At 40.8% G+C, this 19,690-nt stretch overlaps 2 protein-coding genes across 2 annotated transcripts in view; one reads left to right on the plus strand and one right to left on the minus strand.

The window, feature by feature from the left end:
- The window catches only part of PCNX2 (pecanex 2), a 160,961-nt gene extending 153,772 nt beyond the window's left edge, over positions 1-7,189 (plus strand). The window contains exon 34 of the mRNA XM_056487140.1: positions 725-7,189. Coding sequence (XP_056343115.1) covers positions 725-898 — 174 coding nt within the window. The 3' untranslated portion in view covers positions 899-7,189. The remainder of the gene's footprint in view (positions 1-724) is intronic.
- NTPCR (nucleoside-triphosphatase, cancer-related) lies at positions 7,129-19,473 on the minus strand. Its single transcript, XM_056487139.1, has 5 exons — positions 19,342-19,473; positions 16,788-16,950; positions 15,605-15,707; positions 12,701-12,910; positions 7,129-8,381 (listed from the first exon to the last, which is right to left on the minus strand). Exons 1-5 carry the CDS (start codon positions 19,373-19,375, stop codon positions 8,313-8,315), a joined length of 579 nt encoding a protein of 192 aa, XP_056343114.1. The 5' UTR covers positions 19,376-19,473; the 3' UTR covers positions 7,129-8,312.
- Positions 19,474-19,690: the final 217 nt, after the last annotated feature.

Consider the following 19,690-nt stretch of genomic DNA (forward strand, 5'->3'; position numbering starts at 1 on the left):
AGAGACCTTCATCCACTTTATCCTTGGAGCTAATAGGAGGAAATTTTCCCCAGAGAGACTAGTATCTCTCTGCCAATCATTGGTAGCCTAAATGACACAGCAAGACCACATGGTGAAATTTAGATGAGGTGAATCCTGGCCAAAGTGACTGCTCGGAGTCCAGGTGCCATTTGATTGAAAGAAGAAGCATTTCATTTCAATGTTCACACAGCAAAGTTCTGGAATGCTTTTATCCTAATGGACTCCTTACAGTGGGGTGGCACTGTGCTTAACGTTTTCAGACCGATAATTGCGTTCCAGTTTTGATGAAAAGGTTTCTTTGTAAGTTGGATTTAAAATTTGGTGTATAAAGCAAGCTCCAGAGCAACCCAATTTAACAACTTAGAAGTCAGCCCTGCTTGAAGCAGCAGTTTGGACTGGATGACCTCCAGAAGTCCTTTTCAATCCAAATTCTTTTACAGTTCTCTATACATGTACATCTGTGGTACTAAACCTCCAGCTCCTGGTCTGCTTTTCCTTCCAAATTTATGCATTACACAAAGTGTGACAAGTACCTCTTCAGAACTCCCTTGTGAATAATGCATGTTAAGAATCCCATGGAGTTTCACAGAATGACATCCCTACGTCAATTTTTAAACATTTTTCACCTGTCACTTCAAAAAATAGCTGAAGTGTTACTGAGAAATTTCCCAAAGTAGTTGACTTTTTCTTTCTTACTTTCCAGCAAGTCACTGAGACCTGTGAAGCAGCAGATGCTCCGGAAGCGAGACCCCAGCGGGAGGCGGGTCCGGCCCATGCACTATTCATGAGTCGGAACCTGGAGTGCAGAAGGGCCAGCCAAGAAGACATGGCCCTGGAAGACACAGCTTCTCAGCAGAGCCTGTCTGAGGAGCAGTGAGGAGCACCCCTAGCACAAGGGCCACGCGCTTCTTCGCATTAAATACAGACAGAGTTAGGTCAGGAAGCTGCACATGGGTTTAGGTTCTTTCAAATGTGATAAGCAACCTTCAAATGTTTATTTTTCTAACTTCTACACAGGATTATTACAGGGCGGATGCTCTTCAGCTAATGGCCTTGGCAGGGGTAGGGTTGGAAAATACTCTAAAAAACACACAGTGCCACTTCATCTCAGGTTCTTGTAAATCCTTGAACAATGAATACAACCTGTTTAACGTTCCTTCCCCCAGAATCACAAATTAATACAGTAGGAAATATTAAAATAACTCGGTGAAAAGCACACAAAAGACATCTCTTTCCTGCCATAATTAAACAGCTGATTGCATGCAAACTAACTGAAATTTGGTATATAACATATAGCAAAAGGCAACTAAGAACAGAAGCAATGAATACATAAAAGGGCAGTACAGTGTCCTGTAACACTAGAGCTAAGTCTATTTTTTTTCCAACGGCAAATCTCATTTGTCTTTGACATGTTATGCAGGTGCTAATGCTGAATAGCAACACAGCATTTCTGACTGATACTGCATGCAGCCATACTGAAATATTGTGTGAACGAGTCACTCTACACCAATTAACAAAAGTCGAATGTAAGAAAAGAAAGTATCCAGTGCATGGAAAGTCTTCAAAGCATATGGTGCACCTTATTTGCAAAGCAGCTTTGCATAAATTAGGTATTATCTCGTGCTCCTGTTTGGTTTACAGCAGTGTTTCTCAAATGCTAAGCAACAGTACCCTTAGGAGTCACAAAAGGGCCATGGGAATCCTCCTCAAGGACAGAAAAGTGCAAAGCAGGCTGTAATTACTGTCTGGAAGTGTTTGTGTTAGGAAAGGAACAGCTAAATACCTTTAATTGCTGGACACAGCTCACTGTCCATAAACACTTGTAGCCAGTAATTACAAAGCCTTCTGAATTCCCTCCCCTAGAGAAAACTGAGCTGCTGCCAATAAAGACAGATGATATAAAAAGGGAGGCCATGCCTTCACAAGGTTTGAGAAGCACTGATTTACAGGAATGCGTGACTACTTTGAAACCCAAAAGGCTACAACAAATCCTTCCTCTACCATAGAGCCTAAACAAACATGCGTGTGGTTTTTTTCAATTAAAAAAATTGCAGCTATCAGTGTCTTGCTGTTCCTCTTTACTCTAACTACCATAGATTGTTTCTAAATCTCAACAGAATGATGTGCAGCCAGGCTGTCTTGTCCCAATTAACAAGATTTAACAAGAGATGCTGTAGCTAAGTCTCATTACTGTTAGGCAATACTCAGTTGCATTCTGAGCTTCCTACTGTGCCACACTTCAGATCTGAGTAGTAGAACTAAATAAGGCTGAGTGAAAATAAAATGATCCAAGTATGTTTTGTGTGGCAGCAGTTTCTGGGTGTTCTATTTGTTTTCACTTGTGTTCTGCTTTAAAAAAATTAAGAAACCTATTCTTTTTTTAGTTCAGATCTTGATGAGTTGCTTATTAATAAAGCTTAGCACAATCTAGGAAAAATTCTGCTCATGTTCACAATGACAAAAGCAGAGTATTCATATACAGCCCTCTAGACACATGGTCATCTGTGCAGTTCAGGCCCTACTAATGTCTCTTCTAGCATCCAGGTGAGATGTGGAAGAGGAAATTGAATTCAGCTGCTCCCTTGTGACAGATGATGACTCCTGTCCCAGCACACTGTTCATGAAGTGCTTCACAGCAAATGAAGAATGGAGGTTTTACAGGTAGGCTCCTATAAACAGCCACCAGCCCCATTTCTGCTTTGGGGGCTTTTGCGTGGCAGTCCACAGGATAAACCATCCCTGCTTCGTCTTCCTGTGTGGAGGCAGGGCAATCAAGTGACTCTGGAAAGCACCAAGAACTTTCCCATATTCACCTAGCATTACTTAGGCCTCCAATTTTCACATCATTAAGTTTGAATCAATTTCCATCAAAAGTAAGTAATTCTACTAGTCCAAATCAACCTAAATTATTCTGCATATCCAACTCAAGTGTACTAAACCAGCCTGGGGAATGACTGCACAAATTCTTTCAGCAGCAACCATTGTATTTGCTTAGCAAGGATTGAGGCCCAGTGACAGCACCTTCCCCCAGCACCATATCTTCTGCAAGACTTCACCACCTCCATGGCCTCTGGTACTGCATCCTAAAATAATGCAGCTGCCTCACAGTTCCTGACTTAGTCCAAACTCCTGCTGCACAGGGTGGCTGCCAGAAGGGGCAGGTTCTAATGCCTTTGTGGAGTCACAGCGAGCAAGCACGGCAATACAGGAGTCAAGGTAAGATTCAAAAATCAGTTCCTTTTTTGTAGCCATGTCTTACAGTTTTAATTTTGCCCTAAAGTTGCTAGTGTAGCATAGTGGGTTGAAAAAAACCTGAGTGACCACTAACAAGCATAACATAGGAAAAAAATAATCACAATGGGCACAAACTCTCCCATGTTACATCTCTCAGTATTTTTGGAGACAGCCTGCTCTTAGTAATAAGACTACTGCTATATGCAGCAGTTTTAAATATGAGCCAGTCCTACAGAATAATCCGACATAATGGTTAGAAATGAAACCTGCAACTAGGCATGAGGTTGTATTGATTACACACATCTTAGACTTCCCCCATTTTTGCATGAGGTAGAGATACCCCCAGTTAACTGTGCTGCGACAGAACGTTCATTTAGGGCTCTGATGCACACCAAGCCAATAAATAGGAACCTAACCTTTACAGAAGGCCTGATTTGAACAATGAGCTGCTCCAAACAGCTCTGCATAACACCAAAAGGCTCAGCACCAGTGCCTGCACACACATGAAGGCTTTGAGTCATCCCTTTATTCCTGAAAAACAGCTTGATGCTTAACCTCGCACATGAGGTGCCTCAGAGTTGCAAGATGGAAGTATGCCACTTTGGGGGCAGGTTTTGGCCTTTAAATGAAAATCATATGCAATTTCCATTACTTTTATGTCAGCTGTGACTCTGCTGATGGGTTTCACAATGCTGAATACTGTTAAAACTTGGCCCTAAAGTTGCTCAGGCTTAACAGTCTGCCTACATGTCTGATCTCTTGCTACAGCTGTGATGCAGGAAGGATGTCACCACATAAGGACCTTTTATCAAGAGTTCCACCAGGGTTTTTCGCATCAGGTGCTACGTTTTTCCAGAGCTGCGGAGGCCACTTACCTCATTCAGCCGCTCCAGAATGTTTCTGTTTTTGCAGCATGAAAACAGTGACATTCCCATCTTATTAACTGAATACATCCTTTGAGGAAATCAAATGTTCAATCCACAAGACCATTTGTACATGCAGTTCTTTCATAGAAAAGTCAGAAGGGATGAAGAGATGGAGGCCTTTTCTGCCTCCCCCCAGCTTAACCTCAGATAGCATCACCACAGCTGAAAAGAAACACTAGGAGTGATTTCATCCACACTCAGCAACCAGAGAGGAACACGAACAATACAGTAGGTTACAGCAGGGAAGATAATGAGTATATGGTGAAACAAGCACAAACAGAGCACTTTGCACTGAGCAGAGGATACTTACCTCCCTCATATTTTGTTTTCCTAAAAATTCCTTTCCCAAATTGGCTCTTGTTTGCATCATATAGTAAAAGCCAGTTGCTACACTCGTAATGGTCAAGCATGGCCTGATGATCTGGCAAGAAGACTTTCAGTAACTTTTTACTAAGGCCAAGCACACTGCTGACATCCACCAGGAACACTGGCAAGCCTCAGCCTGGCCTTCAGCCCAGCTGTTTCCTACCACAGCAAGCAAGTAGGAGGCAGTGATGGACATAGTCTGTGAAGTGCATTCCTGTTCATCCAAAAATAAAAACCAGAGGTGCTGGCTGTTCCCTCCATTTTGTACTATCATTGTGAGGAACTGAAGTTCTTGTTGCAAAGTCTCACCTCATTCCCACAGGCAGTAAATCTTGGCCCTCACTCCACTGAAGACAAATCTCAATAAAAAGGACTTACCAATGTGATTTTTTTTTTCCCCTTGACATGATGACTAGATACTTTGAATATCTATGAATGACATTATGACACTATTTAGTTCTTAGGACTCTCTGTGATGTCATTCACAGTTTTTTATAAAAACTGCTTATTAGAATAAGGGAAGAAATGTCATTTGCATTTGTCTCCAGCCCACCAACTGATGGCTCTTCTCTTACTGGAAAATTTTAAATTTAAAAATGAATTTTGTGCAGCTCATTATAGAAGATTAGAATTACAAGTGAGATTCTCCAGCATGTGATAATCATCTTCTCTTCAATATATTTTTTAAAAATACCCAATTATTGCCATATTTAGATTTCTCCCTGGATTAGGAGCTGGTATTTAATTACCATGTTTCACTAGTGCTTGTACATCCTTAAATCTGCAACACAGACATAATACTTATAATTAACTTTGCAGTAGGTCCAGTACCAAGGATTCACCTTTCTCATTCAGTTTTACAAGTCAAAAATTGCCTAATGCATAATAAATAATGCAGGCCCTACTTATTCCATGCTGCGTGCAATTTTATGTTGGAATTACAAGACTTGTTGCCAAAAACATCCTTGATTCTCAGGCTTCGAGACAGTAATTGGTACCTCACATTCTCCTCTTTTTTGCACCAATTAAAACCTGCAGGTGCACTAATGTTGTCATCTAGAATCTAGCTGGTACATCAAAGGTGCTTTTCACCAAATGTGTGCTATTAATAAAATTGGCCCATCAGAGGAATTGTGAATGCTGTTTGCTGTTGCAATGCTCTCAAGGCCTTCCAAGTATTTTAATAGTGCAAGACCAGACAATAAATTTTTACCTTTAAAGTATACACAGGTTGTCATAAAAACTTATATGCAGTTGGAAACACAACTTTCTCACTCACTCAATGTGTATTTGAAACAGGCAAATCGTATCTTCAGGACCATCTGAAGATTTAAAGGCCAGACATTACTGTTAAGGTCATGTACATTCTCCTGCTGAACACAGATCACAGAATCTCTCTTTATTTCTCTTGAAAAGCACTCTAGCTCAGAGAGTAAACAGGCTTAAAAAAGGGACAACAAATTAATGACACTCACCGATCTTGAGATAGACAGGAAAACAAGAGACACTGATGTCAGCAGCAAAAATATACATTAGTTTAAAAGGGCTGATATTTCACTCACAGTTCCAGAGAAGGAAAAATCCATCTGCATTTTCTCAGGACTATCTAGCCTGAGTACAAAAGGTCTTCCTTGAACCATGTGACAATGGGTTAAAAGTACTATAAGCACTGTTCAAAAGTTTCCCAAACTTTTTGTTGCAATTGTTTGGGGTAATTGTTGCAATTCCCCCCACTCTACTAAATGATGGGATTACAGTAGGCATCATGGCACTATATGCAGGGCAAGGTATCTACTTTTATGGGAAATAAATACCACTTTAACTGATCTCTCAGTAATTCTGGCTGAACTGGTATTCAGAAGTCTGACTCCTAACAGAACTCCCCTCCTCAGCCTATACCAGAGAAGTGTCAAATCTCCATTTTATCATTAGCTTTAAAGGTCAGTCCTCATTTAAGACTCAACAGCAGTCCCACTAAAACTGTGCTAGATTTTGGGTAACTCTTTAATCATTGAAAGAACTATTCTTCTGCAGCATATTTTACAGCTTAAGAGACTTAACCTTCAAACAGGAGGGCATCCAATGCTTAGGTGCAGAGAGGTTGCTGCTCAAACACCTATGGCATACTGCCCTGACAAAGTTTACTTTGGTCCCAAGTCCTCCACATCTAAAAAGGCATTTTGTCTGAGTAGAACGTCTGAAGTAATTAAGGGATTAGTGTGCCTTTAGGGCACAACCTCATTCTGCAAAAAGCAGCCAGGAGCTGTACATTGTCAAGTGGAGACCCTAAGAGGAGTTTTTTTTCCCCAAATACAATGAAGAGAGTACCACCATCCAAATGGATTTGGGCAGATGGGTAGTCCTAAAAAGGCAGTGGAGGAATGAGCCCAAGGCATCCTTTAACCCCTGTGGAGGTGCAACGCTTGTACCAGACCCTTGTTCTGTATACAGGAGAGAAAAAGGACATTCCCTCCGTGCTCCTAGAAGGTGTTTGCAGGGCATGTGTAAAAATACCTGTCCCCATCCAGCCCTATACAACTCTGGGTGTCAGTTTCACAGAAATAAATCAAGAAAATGATACTTCAAGATACCTCTAAATAGTTTACTCATTTTAACTGAATAGAAAATAAGAAACAACTGAATTTTTAACAACTTTCTTCAGCCAGAGATGACCATAAATTTTACAATGAACAGTGTGCACCTGGGAGGGATTTCTGTTTTCACAACATGCAAAACTGATTAACCGGCAGCACTTTTGCTGAACACACATAGCACTCTTCACAGGGAAATATATTGTCTAATATTCTCAAACACTTCTTATTTCACCATTAAGCATGTACAGAATTGAAAAAGGAAAAAACCCCAAACAAACATAAGTATCACTAAACATAACAGACTGTAAAATTAATATAGACAAATGCGGTATTAAGTCAATCATGACTTAAAAAACTCAGCGTGAAAAACACCAGATGTGATGAACCTCATGGACTTGAAGACTTTTATATATATTATTTGTAAGGAGGTGTGGGACAGGATTGCCATCAGAAAATTGAAAATTAATTCAAAAATGCAGTCTTCTTATCAATTAGGGTCATGTAAGAGAGGGTAGATTTGGTTATTTTTCCTCCCAAAATGGAATTCTGTACATGTCACTTGTGACTACAGGAAGTTTCCTTCAAACTCTGGATAACGCTTCTTATACTGCAACTGCAGACAGGGGTGCCTGGAGGTAGGAGGAGGGAGCACATCTGCTTATTCCCTCTACCTGCTGATTTGTCAGCACCCATGCTAAAACACACTTGAACACACCTAAGATGGGTCACCAACACCTAAATATTCCTATATAAACCAGGCAGGACTCATACATTTTAGACAGGGTACTGTTGCACCAGGGCTATGTTGCAGATATTGAATTGATCTGTAGGCAGAACAGTCCAAACATACTCGAAAGACTTAAGATCTCAAACAGATTTTACAGTTAATTGTTTTCACGTGAGGTAACTCAGATCAGAGTTGACCACCTAACTTCCAAACACCGAGATCAGAACTGAACATCTGTTCAGTTTTTTTAATTCAGTGAACTGAATAAATTACAATCCTGGTATCCCATTTTAGAGTATTACCAGCTTTGCCCTGCTTACCCTGAAGGCTCCAGTAAAGCCTCCAGAGGACTAAAGCAGGAAGGACAGAGTCTAAATCATCCGTGAAATGTTGTAATGTTTTGTTGAAATGAAAGCTTTAGTGTTTACAGGACCAAAAAGGTCTTCATTTTCTGCAGGATTCCACAGCTGCCAAGATGTCTTGCAAAATGCTGTTTCTGTTTTCCTTACTAACCTAGAGAAAGAGAAATTAAAACTGATGTAATTTCATGAATAGCTTCTATACCAGTGTTTACTTCAACAACAATCAAAGCAGAAATTCCGATGCATTTCTTTTACAGTAATGTTGAGTGTCAAACACCTGCCTTCTTCTGCTACAGAGAACACAGTATGCTAAACCCACAGAAGCCACAATTGAATATTTAGTGATCTTTTGATTTAATTGCCTGTGGTATTTTGCACTATTATTCAGGGCTTGAGTAACTAACAAGAACCACTCAAAGAACCAGCATGTACTTTTGTCATTACTAGAAATCCCTTTCAACCATCACATTTAACTTTCCTACCATAAAGTGGAGTTGTTATGCCTTCATTACTTGAAAGGGTTGTATTTATTAAGATGACAGACCTAGTCAAAAACATATGCAAAGAAAACAAATTAAAACAGGCTTAGCAGAATAACTCTGTACTCTGAGAAACCTTATTGCTACAGGAGAGAAGCACCTTGGAAAAGGAATAAAACTATGTGAGAAAGCTGGGGCGTTTTGTAGCACACCGAGATAGTCTGTGGCTGACCAGTCCATGGGAACGCTGGACTGTAAGTCCAGCATATGTGAATACAGATGACTGTGAACTGCCAAGCAAGTGCTGGTGCTTGCTAGTCAGCTCAGCTCCCAGGGGCACAGAGCTGGGGGCTATGTGTGTGTAAATTATCCCTCCCTGACAGACTGGGTCCTGATCCAGAGCCCTGTGACCCACAGTGCCATGCATTACTCACTCAAACAAAACCTGGGGAGATGACTGGGGTTGTAAAGGGGTAACAAACAACTGTGAAGCATCAGCAAAAGCTTCATTTTAAAAAGTCTAAGAAATTTTCCCCACTCTTCAGATCCCTGCAGAGAGGGCAGGAAGAAATCAGACAAAGACACATGAGCTGAAAAAATAAGTAAAGGCATTCATACAAAGAAAACCTGTTTGATGAGGAAAGAGACACAACACCATGCACAGCATAGAATTCTAGCAAGGTTCCACTGCACTCCCTGTATCTTGCATTTAGGATGTGAACACAAGAGTTTGTATCCCTTCCAGTACTACAGTCAATAATGAACAGAAGAAAGTATTGCTATTATTATTATTGTTATTGATAAATAGGTGACAGTTCTATCTGAGGAACTTTGCCCTAAGAGCCTACCACTATTTACAGTCACATACATCCTATCCAAGTGTTGTAAACAAACACTGTAAAACCTACAGACAGTGGTCTCACCTACCACTGAATTCAAGACAGCAGATCAACTTGGGACTGATGAAAAACTGACACTAAAAAAAAAAAAAAAAAAAAAAAAGAGGGGAAAGTAATGAAAAGGAAGATGTGCCTGAAAATGTCATGGTTTTTACTGAGAATCAGTCCAAGCTTTATACAATAAACAGTAAACCCCATGAAAACAAAGAGAGCAAGACAACAAAGAATGCTCTTCAGTAAGGCCACTGGGACCCCAAGGTAAACAATCTGCAGCACAGATGAGCCAAACTCTAAATCTCACGGCAAGTGTACTGATATCCTGACTTTCAAAGGACCTTCTGCACATTTAATAGCTCTTCCCAGTCTCTCACAGCCAACAGAAACAATTCTACATTTTACCTATCCTTCCATACCTATATGCCAGAAGTCCAGTGAGAGCAGCAGGGAGAAAGTGCCAAGTGCTAAGAAATTTTCACAACTGTTTTACAAAGGCTGTTTGATAGATATAAGTCTCCTCTTAAGATCTGGAGACATTCTGTGCAGGCAGCTTTCCCAGAGAGAACAAATCTCACCGTATCTGTACTGAATGTACAAACAGATGGGTATGTTTTTAGAAAGGAGTTGAAAATAACTGTAGATTCTACTTATATTAAGCATTTATGTAATTTGGAGGAAATTACACCTATACTCCAAGCAGGCAACTATAGAGGACAAAAGCTTTCTTCCTCTAACTGTTAAAAATACCATCAAGGAAACCATTCGTGTACAATCTGTTCAAATGGAACCTTTTCTTCTCCCTATCCATTTAACTATTTTCTTTCTTAATAGGCACATGCAACCATACTTTACTAATGGGTTTCATGCAAGCAAAATTAATAGATGGGAAAATGGGAGAAAATTAGTATCTGCCAGCTGCTAAGGATAACCTGATCCTATTCATGCTACCATGTCTGCAAAACTACACAGATGCAGGCAGTGCAAGAAGAGCCTGTGTAGTTACACTGGAAAGTTTAGTTCTCAGCAAAATGAAACTGGGCAACAATAGAAACAAATGTGTTAAATATCAGAGCTCCTATGGTTAAGTGCCCCAAACATAATAAATGAAACATTTGGGACCAAATGCTGAATTGCTTTTAGGGCATCTGGGCCCACTTACACCAACAAAATATGCTTTCAAGACAGAAGGGACTGTAAAACACTGAACAGCTGTTCTCTCATCAGAACTGTCCTTGTGACACTAGGAGCAGGATGAAAAAACTGAGATGAGCTATTTGAATGCAGCCTAACTCCCTATTAAGTGACAAAGCAGGCAGAATGATTTTGGAAGGTAGCCACCTACTTCTGTACACTTCCAGGCACCACCCAAGTTAGTAAGAAATTACTGACTGTGCTATTTGGGTTTCCCCATGCCACAGCCCTTGAAAAACATAGCTGATGACCCAGTATCCACTTCAGCTACTAACACCTCTAACTCCCCACGGGCAGGTTCTGCTCCTGCTCATGCACACACTTTAACCAGCTGGGAAGGAACATGTAGTGTGCCACTGCAGCAAGAGAGACAGATGTTTTCCTGCACAAGACTGCAGCTTAGCAGGTCTGTGACACCTGGGAATGACTGCAGTCTGTGACACACTTCACCTCCATGCTTTGGTTAATGGATTTCCCAGAGATCTCCACCTCATTAAAGAAACCTGCATGTCCCAATCTCAGCAGAGTGAACAGGATGGGTCATTGTTTTAGTAAAGACCTTTTAGCCAGAGAAAACACTGTTCCATTGAAATTTACAGAAAGACTTTTGCTGGCTGGAGTCAGTACTTGAGAGTAAGATTTATCAGCAGACTGATACAGCTGAAAACCCAGGGCTGAGCAGCCCATGCCCTCTGAATATCACCTGATAAAAAGAGATAGTAGAAGCCTCAAAAGCCTCCTCGAAAAGCCAATTGCTGTCTTCTAGCTCCCTTTCCTCTCATTAGAGGACCAAATGCACACACCACTGTCCTGCCATGGTTGCAGCCTAAGCACTTAATGACTGGTATTTTCAGCAAGGCTTCTCCATCCCCTCTTCCCCAGTCCTACCCCTGTAAAGAAACTCATACAAAATTCACATTTACATGCATTTCTGTTCAACATCCTGATTACAAATACACATCAGCTTGGTAGTGGAAAAACCTGGTGGATTTTCTTTGAAAGGAATGGAATTGAATGGAAGGAAAGGAGTAATCTCTCATCTTTGCTCCTACAGTTGCTTTAGCATTTAATTAAATCAGCATTTAATATAAAAACAGAAATTGAAGATGATGATGGGATCCTCAATTAAAGGAAAGCTGAGGAACTTTGAGCACTGCAGGTTTTTAAGTCAGCTTTGAATAGGAAACAACATAAAGGAGTGAGAGGTGCCTTTGTTTTTGTGAAGCATGGAGGACACTTACTGATGTTAAGGAAACCTCACACATGCACTCCTAGGAACAGGCTATGTTTTGCTGTAGTAAGTTTTTGAGAACTGCCCTGTAACTGATCAGAAAAGTACTTTGAGGCCCTAATATTCTAAAAATTATGTTGTAAAAGTAACATAATGAATTCCAAAATTGGTTCACTGACTCCACAGAAAGTACACTCCATATAGAACTGTCTTTCTTCTATAAATCATTCCCGCAAATTCCACTGCTGCCTTTTTTCCTTTTATTTTTTCCTTAAATACGACTACTGGTAATATTTCTGCAAACCAGTCTGGATAAAAACCAAAAAAGTTTAAAAATCTGACTGTACTCTAAAAGATTTAACTCTTAGGAATAATGAATACCTATACAGCAATAATACTACAGCAAAGAAACCTTTTAAAAAAATTATATCATTACTTCTGCAGCCCCTCACAAGCAAAGCCAGCTGTGTGAGGCTACTACAGTAAATGCCAAATGGGATTTTTTTTTAATAAGGTGAACACCTGCCCATTAAGAATAAAATGGAAACTAAAAAACTTATTTTATGCAAGCTACCCACAGCTATCAATTGGCAGTAACAGTTTTTAAAAAGAGCCAAATATAAACCAGTAACTTAGAACAGAAGGCTTTTTAAGGATATTAAATATTACTCACATTGAACACTTTAACATCTTTCCTACTTCTTATTTCTTCAACAAGGTCCAATGGCTTTCCCTTAGGTATTGGAATAGTTCCAAGCACCACAGTCCCCGAGCCAGCCAGCGTTTGACGAACAGCTTGAATAAAAGCCTGGCTGAAGAGTTCCATTTTACCAATCTCATCTATGACACAAATTCTTTTCTCTGTGTCACCACCATGGTTCACCTGTGGAAAAGTGCATCAAGAGATTGTAAATAGCAAAACTTAGAACAAGCAACAGAAGTAATCTCTATGCTGACAAAAGAAATACCTCCAAAAGAAACAAATTCAACTGTAATACTGGGGAAAGTGGGAAGTCACAGCTACTGCTGGTAAATGACAGACTTATCTGAAATTTGTTTTTTAGGACAGATTTTTGCAAAGATGGAAACAATCATACAGTATAAATACCAACTACAATAGGAAATATCCATAATATCAATTTCCTTTAAAGAAGAATTCTCACAATGGTCCCACGTGAGTTATTTGACAATTAAGAACTGCACTTTGCCTACGAGCAGTTCTCAATCCTTCTGAGGATCAGCAATTTTTTAAAACTTTACTCTTCCCACTAAATTATGCATTTAGTGATTACACTTAATCATGTGATTAGTAGTCACACAAAAGAGGTATCTAAAAAAGGGAAGACTTCCATTAAATCTAGATTTGGAAGTTTCTCCTCTTGTAGCTGAGATGATGGAGAATTTCACTCAGTGCTACTGGCTGTCTTCAAAGCTGTCTGGATAATAACCAAGCCATTTGCAAGCCTCTCTCACATTAGAACAGATGCATTTTGAGATATACCTTATTTTATGGTCCTACTCACTGGACAGTAGGAGAAACACAGTTAACCACATTTGAGGCTGGTTTGTTTTTTTCATTAAGTGAGTGCTGTGCCAAACAGTGCCGTGCTGCAGGCAGCTGGAGCAGCAGTGAAGTCCAGGAGAAAACAAGGGTGATTGCTACTGAGGAAAAGGCAGCTTGCAAAGCAGAAGAACTCTTCACTGCCTACCCTATTTTGGTAAAAGTGACTGAGAACTGTACTCCATTATTTATAGAAGTGAGGAAAAAATCAACTCAATTCAAAACCATTATAGATCCATGAATATGTACCAATAAAAGCTGTACTACACAGAAACTGAAAAAAAAAAAAAAAAAAAGAAAAATATCGAAACATCTCCCCTTGTGAAGGCAAAGTATTTGCTTCTGGGAAAGTGAAAGAATTGTAAAATATGCATCCTAAAATCCTTTCAAGCTAAGTCCCTGCTGAGTAGCTGTTTTATCTAAAAATCCTTTCATAGATCAGTGAGCCAAAAAGCCAATACTAGTCACTAGGTCACATATTGAGGAAGAGAGTGTTCTGCTTTGAAAAAAAAACTTAAAAAAACTATCAGTCCTGCCTGATAAAGTTTGCAGAACCAGAGAGATCTTCCACTGCAGGATCTATCCCACTCTCTCACTGGAGTGAACAAAGCCTTAAGAATTGAATCTGTCCTCAAGCCTAAATGGGCACGTGCCCATTCTGTGCTGCTCTCTCATCAGAACATACTTATGACTCTCCTGCCCTCATTCTTCATTTGTCTCTCCTTGTTTCAGTTCTCTGATCTTCCTCACTCTCCTCTTCCATTTCAGGCCACCTTCATGTGTGACCACATTCCCACAAAATCGATTACCAGCACTTTCTATGAGCACAGGCACATGCACTGTGTGACTCAACTGGCCCCAGTTCTTCTCTTCACCTTCTTGTACTTGTAGAAAGCTATATAAGTAATGGAAAAAATTCAACACTGCTAACACTTTCCTAGGAAGATCTCTCCTGGATTTCAGTGATAAAAGGATTCCAAGTACAGCATTGGCCTAATGAAGTATATTTTAATAAACTATCTTTCTATTCACTAACATCATAAATATGGTTACAATGAAATTTAACATAGAAAAGTTGTCCCACTTTTTTATTATTTCCCTTCTCCCTTGCCCCAACATCCTTGCTTTCCTACTCTCAAACTTCAATGCTCTTTGACAAAAACAAGAATCAGATCCTCAATCTCATTTTTGCTCCTTGCACCTCTTTGGGTTTTTTCGTTTTAAGTTCACCAAAAAATCCCTTCTTCCTTGTCCCATTGAGCTTTGGCAGTGTAGAAAAATCACAACAGGATTTTTTTTAGTAGTACAGTTCAGCAGCTGCTGCACACTGTTTGTGGTACATTATTGCCAAAATCAAATCTGTTCTTGTTTAATTTTGGAGAGGGAAAAGGTTGGAGTGAGAGAGGAAGGAGAAGGAAAAAAAGCAGTGACAGAATATTAGCAAAAGGATAGCAAAATGATTGTGTGAGAAGTCTTGTCACAGTGAGAGCACTTCTTGTCCAGCAGGCTAAATCCCAAATAATCAGGCTGGCATTATCAACTTGCAGGTATTTATGCAATGGTAATCGAAAACACTCACTGGATTCAAGAAACAAATGCTTCTACTGTAAGAAGATAGGAATCAGAAGAAGAGGGGGGAAAAAAGTCTGTAAAGAAGAGCAGAGGCAAAAGCCTTTTTCCTATACCCACTGATTCCATCCAGTTCTCTGTGGTAACCCACTTGTGCACTTTGTTTGCTCTCCGATATGAGACAGTGACATAGGAAGAAATTTCCTACCTGCTGCCTCTTCAGTCAAGGAAGTCCTGTGAACAGGACTGCAATCCCTCCCACACCACAATACTAACAAGAGAACAAACCAGATTTGCCCCTCCAGCTTCCTGACAGTGAAGTCAATCAGAACTACCAGTACCGAAGAAACAGGCCATTAGTATCTAACCAGCTGTGTAGAAGGGCCTTCCAAAAACACTGACTATCATAAAGCATACATTTCTCAGCAGCTTTCATAGAATACTCACATTTCTCAGCATAGGTAGAACCAACTGCTCAAATGAAACAAGGTCTACAACATATTGTCCAACCCGGTACTCACGTCTTGAAGCAGAAGAATCAGAACTGGGACTGAAAAAAGAGATACACAATTCCTTCAAAGTATTGAGTTTAGGAGAATTCACTGCAGTAATTTCAAGTGAATTTTTAAGAAGTTACCCAAATAAATAAAATTTGGATATTTAATTCTTCTTAAAAAGGAAGGGAAAGAAATCCTAAACCATGCAGTAAGCAACACTGCAAATAGCTTGCTGTCAGATAATAAATATACCATATGCATCCTTCACAACTACGCAAGCTCAAATTTCAACAGTGTAGGGCAATGGCATTTAAAAGTCAGCAGGTATATTTACACTGAAATCAAAACTCACATCTGCAGTTCAGATCTTTGAATTTTGTAATGCGACACTATGGACAGCATCATAGCAGTATCATCTCAGTATGGACTGCAAAACCCCTGATCTTGGAAAAATAATCACTTTGCATGTGTTGTACCACACTCTGCTAGGTATACCTCTGTTATTAGCAGAGTACAAATTATTCTCACATCAACTCTGTGTGAATGAGCTGCTAAGGTTGCCACTGGACATAGACTAAGTTTTGCACAAAGTATGAAAATCTAAGTCTAGTGAATCAGGAGAGACTGTGAGGCACTGCATTTCAGAGGCCCCCTCTGGGGCTCTGAAACCCTTTTTTTCTTAAAATTCACAGGTGAGTTTTGTGGACCAGTCAAATGTTCTTTAAAACAATGTTATATGCAATTTCCCTTTTCATTTTCCACTTCCGTCTCCATAAATCAGCTAGTGGAAACACAAAAATCTTCCCCCCTGCCCACAATAAGCTACTTAAGTGTATCCCAAAGGGACTTGGCCTTAGAGTAAAAGGCTAAGCAGTGCTTTCTCTATCTGGTGTAAAATAGCCAATAAGGGAGAACACCCCTGTTCAGCACATTTCAGTATTTCACTGTGCAACAGACACTGCCTACGCATACACAATATAGGCATCAGCCAGGACACAAAAACCAAGCAAAGAACTTCACCACGAAAGCCATGTGTGCTGGAAATCACCTTCTGGAGGAGCATTTAACATGCCAAAGGACTGGAGCAGACACATAAAACAATATGCTGCTTAGAGTTATTAAAACTTCAGTACCTGACTCTAGATAAAGGTCCTCGGTTTCCAGACAGAGTGACAACATCAAATCCTGTTCTCCTGCCACCTTCTCTAACTTCCTGTGTGTAAAATCCATCAATGGGAACACCTGAGGATTTTAGAGCTTGAGTGACTTTCTGGATCAAAGTAGTCTTTCCAACCCCTAAAAATAAAGAAGGGGGAAAAAAGCACACAGCATTAATCTTCTCCTGCACTAAAAGCCCATTTTTTTAAATGCCGCAGTAATGATTCAGTCCAGTGGGAACATTGATTACTTTTGAAGGTTGCAAATTACTTTTTCTAAATGGTAGGAAAGAACAGAAGCATTTTTTAAAGTTCATCCCATACTGACACTAAAGTTTCACAACAGAAAGGTACAAATATCCAATCAATTTGTTAGCTTAGACGATGCATGAGCAGGACACAAAACTTACCGCAAGGCAGGTAAATACGTGATATAAAACTGATACCCAAGCCTGCTGGAAGACTGACTGATGAATCTCCCTTTCTACCACTGATATTCACGACTTTTAAAATCAGAGCTAAGTTCACCCTCTTTTTAGATCAAAAGGTCAAAGCTGACTGCTATTACCAGACTCCTAACTGGCACAAAGGACACACTTCTTCCACTCATGTCAGAAATCAGAAGCACTCAATGTCCTTGAAATACCAAGTCCTTACGAAGTCCCAACAACAGAAAAATGTTTCTTCTGGTAACTGAATCAAGAGACATTTTGACTAGATACAGATAAAAGCTTGTTTACTGTGAGGCCAATGAAGCCATGAATCAGGCTGTGCAATCTTCACATACTTTAGTATTTTCAAGACATGACTAGATAAAGCCTTAAGCAACCTGTTCTGGCCTCATAGCTGATACTCCTTTAAACCTTCTGAAGTCCCTTTTAACATGAATTATCTTCTTACTCTATAATTAATTTTCTTACCCTAAGACAGGTACTTTAAACTCTCGCCACCTGCTATCTCCTTGCACAGTCTGATGCACCTTTTACAGTGTGAACACTGGCCATGTTCCAGATATCCTTTCAGTTCTTCTCCTTTGCCACTGTACAAGTACATCCCTCAAAAATCTCCTTTTAAACTCACCTTTATTGCCTCTCACAAAATTTAGTGCAATCACCTCATTTTAAATCACTGCTCTAAAAAATTCAGATGATAGAAAATAATCCTGCAGATTCCTGGAGATGAGGAACACAGGCCAAATATGAGATGCCTGAAGATGCCAACAGAAATCATTTCAACATGCATACACCAAATTTCTAATTTAGACTTTAAGCAGATTTAGAAACTGCTTCCCCTAACAGTTGATACCAATGACAAAATATTCTGAGGCTTCAAAGACATGTAGTCAAATGCTTGAGCAAACTTTTCAAATTTAAAGAAGAGGGCTTCCTGGCAGTTGAACAACAAAAAAAAAAAAAAAGACAAATGTGGCACCCTCAGTATCTAACATCTTTTCAAGGCCTTGTCTCTTGTAAGTGAATTTATACTAATTTTGCTAAGTGGATTTGCTATCTCAAATTTGTTTACATATATTCAGTAAACTGCCAAACAAGCTAGAGTGATTCAAAAGTTTAAGAAAGCTTGAAGTTAGACATTTAGCTAATCAAAACAGTACATCCAATTTCAGATAAATTGAGAGACAAGACCTAAGCAGCCCTAACCTCTGCATCTCCTGAAAGGCTGCCTTTATTCAAGTGTTTGGAAAGCCAATGTGAAATGAGTGGAATGTATCCCTATCTCAGTCTAACAGCAGCATTTTAAATTAATTTCAGTCCAGACAGGCATCTGCAAGAAGCTCACAAAAAAAATAGAATTAGGCCCACTGCTGTACTCCCACACCACAAAGGAAAGCTCTGCAATCATAATAACTGGTTAATTTCTTAATCAACCATAGAGTTTGACCCTCATACTATGTCCCACTCAGCCTCCACAATAATCAGATTCCCTTACCATGACAAATTACTCCACTGCTTCAATCGAGGCCTGCCCATCCGGGACACAGCTATTGCCTACACCTGCACTTCACTGGGGCTGAAGTGCTAAATCACTACAATTAAGTTACAGGAAAGATGAGCTCTCAGCAATTATTAATCGCTGCAGTTTATATCGAAGCAGGATTAGTTGTCCAGGAGATGGGGGTTTTTTACCCCCAACACTGAACTCCAGGGCAGAAGCCAGGGACAAAGCAGCAGCGCATGGAAAAGCGCATGCCTTGGCGGACTGGATGGAGAGGTAAAGTGGCATTTCATTAGGAACAAACAAATCAGTGCGACAGCTCTGACCTCGACACGGGGGAGGGGGGGACCTCGGGCAGGGCCGGGCCCGGCCGCAGCTGGAGGCGCTCCCGGGCCCGGCAGCAGCTGGAAGCGCTCCCGGGCCCGGCAGCAGCTGCCTTCCCCCGGCTCTAAGCGCCTCACAGCCCCGCCGGCACCGCGGAGAGCCGGGCCGGGCCGGGCCGGGCCGTGTCGCAGCGCATCCCCCAGTCCGCGCCCCCGCCCCTGCCCGGCTCCGCGGCTCCTGCCGCCGCCATTACCTGGGGGTCCCGTCAGAAACACGTGCTTGGCCATGACGGGGCCGCGCTCCGCTCCCGCTCCGCCCCGGCCCGGCCCCCTGGGCCTCGGGCAGGACGGGCCCTGCCCGGCCTGGGGCCGCCTCGGAGGCGGGGCCGGGCACAGGCGGCTGGCTGGTGTTTACCAGAGGAGGGAGGTGGCTTAAGGTTAGGGAGGAGGGGAAAAAAGCGAGGAGTTTCCTAGTTGAGGGCTAGCGTCTTCCTTATCCTGTTAGCTTAACCTTCACATGTCTGAGTATGTTAATACAATAATAGAATGTTAAGGTGTGGGAATAAACCTTAAGGATCACGGGCAGGGACACCTCCCACCAGA

The sequence above is a fragment of the Oenanthe melanoleuca genome, chromosome 3 (assembly GCF_029582105.1).
Source record: "Oenanthe melanoleuca isolate GR-GAL-2019-014 chromosome 3, OMel1.0, whole genome shotgun sequence".
In the NCBI taxonomy this organism is placed as follows: domain Eukaryota; kingdom Metazoa; phylum Chordata; class Aves; order Passeriformes; family Muscicapidae; genus Oenanthe; species Oenanthe melanoleuca.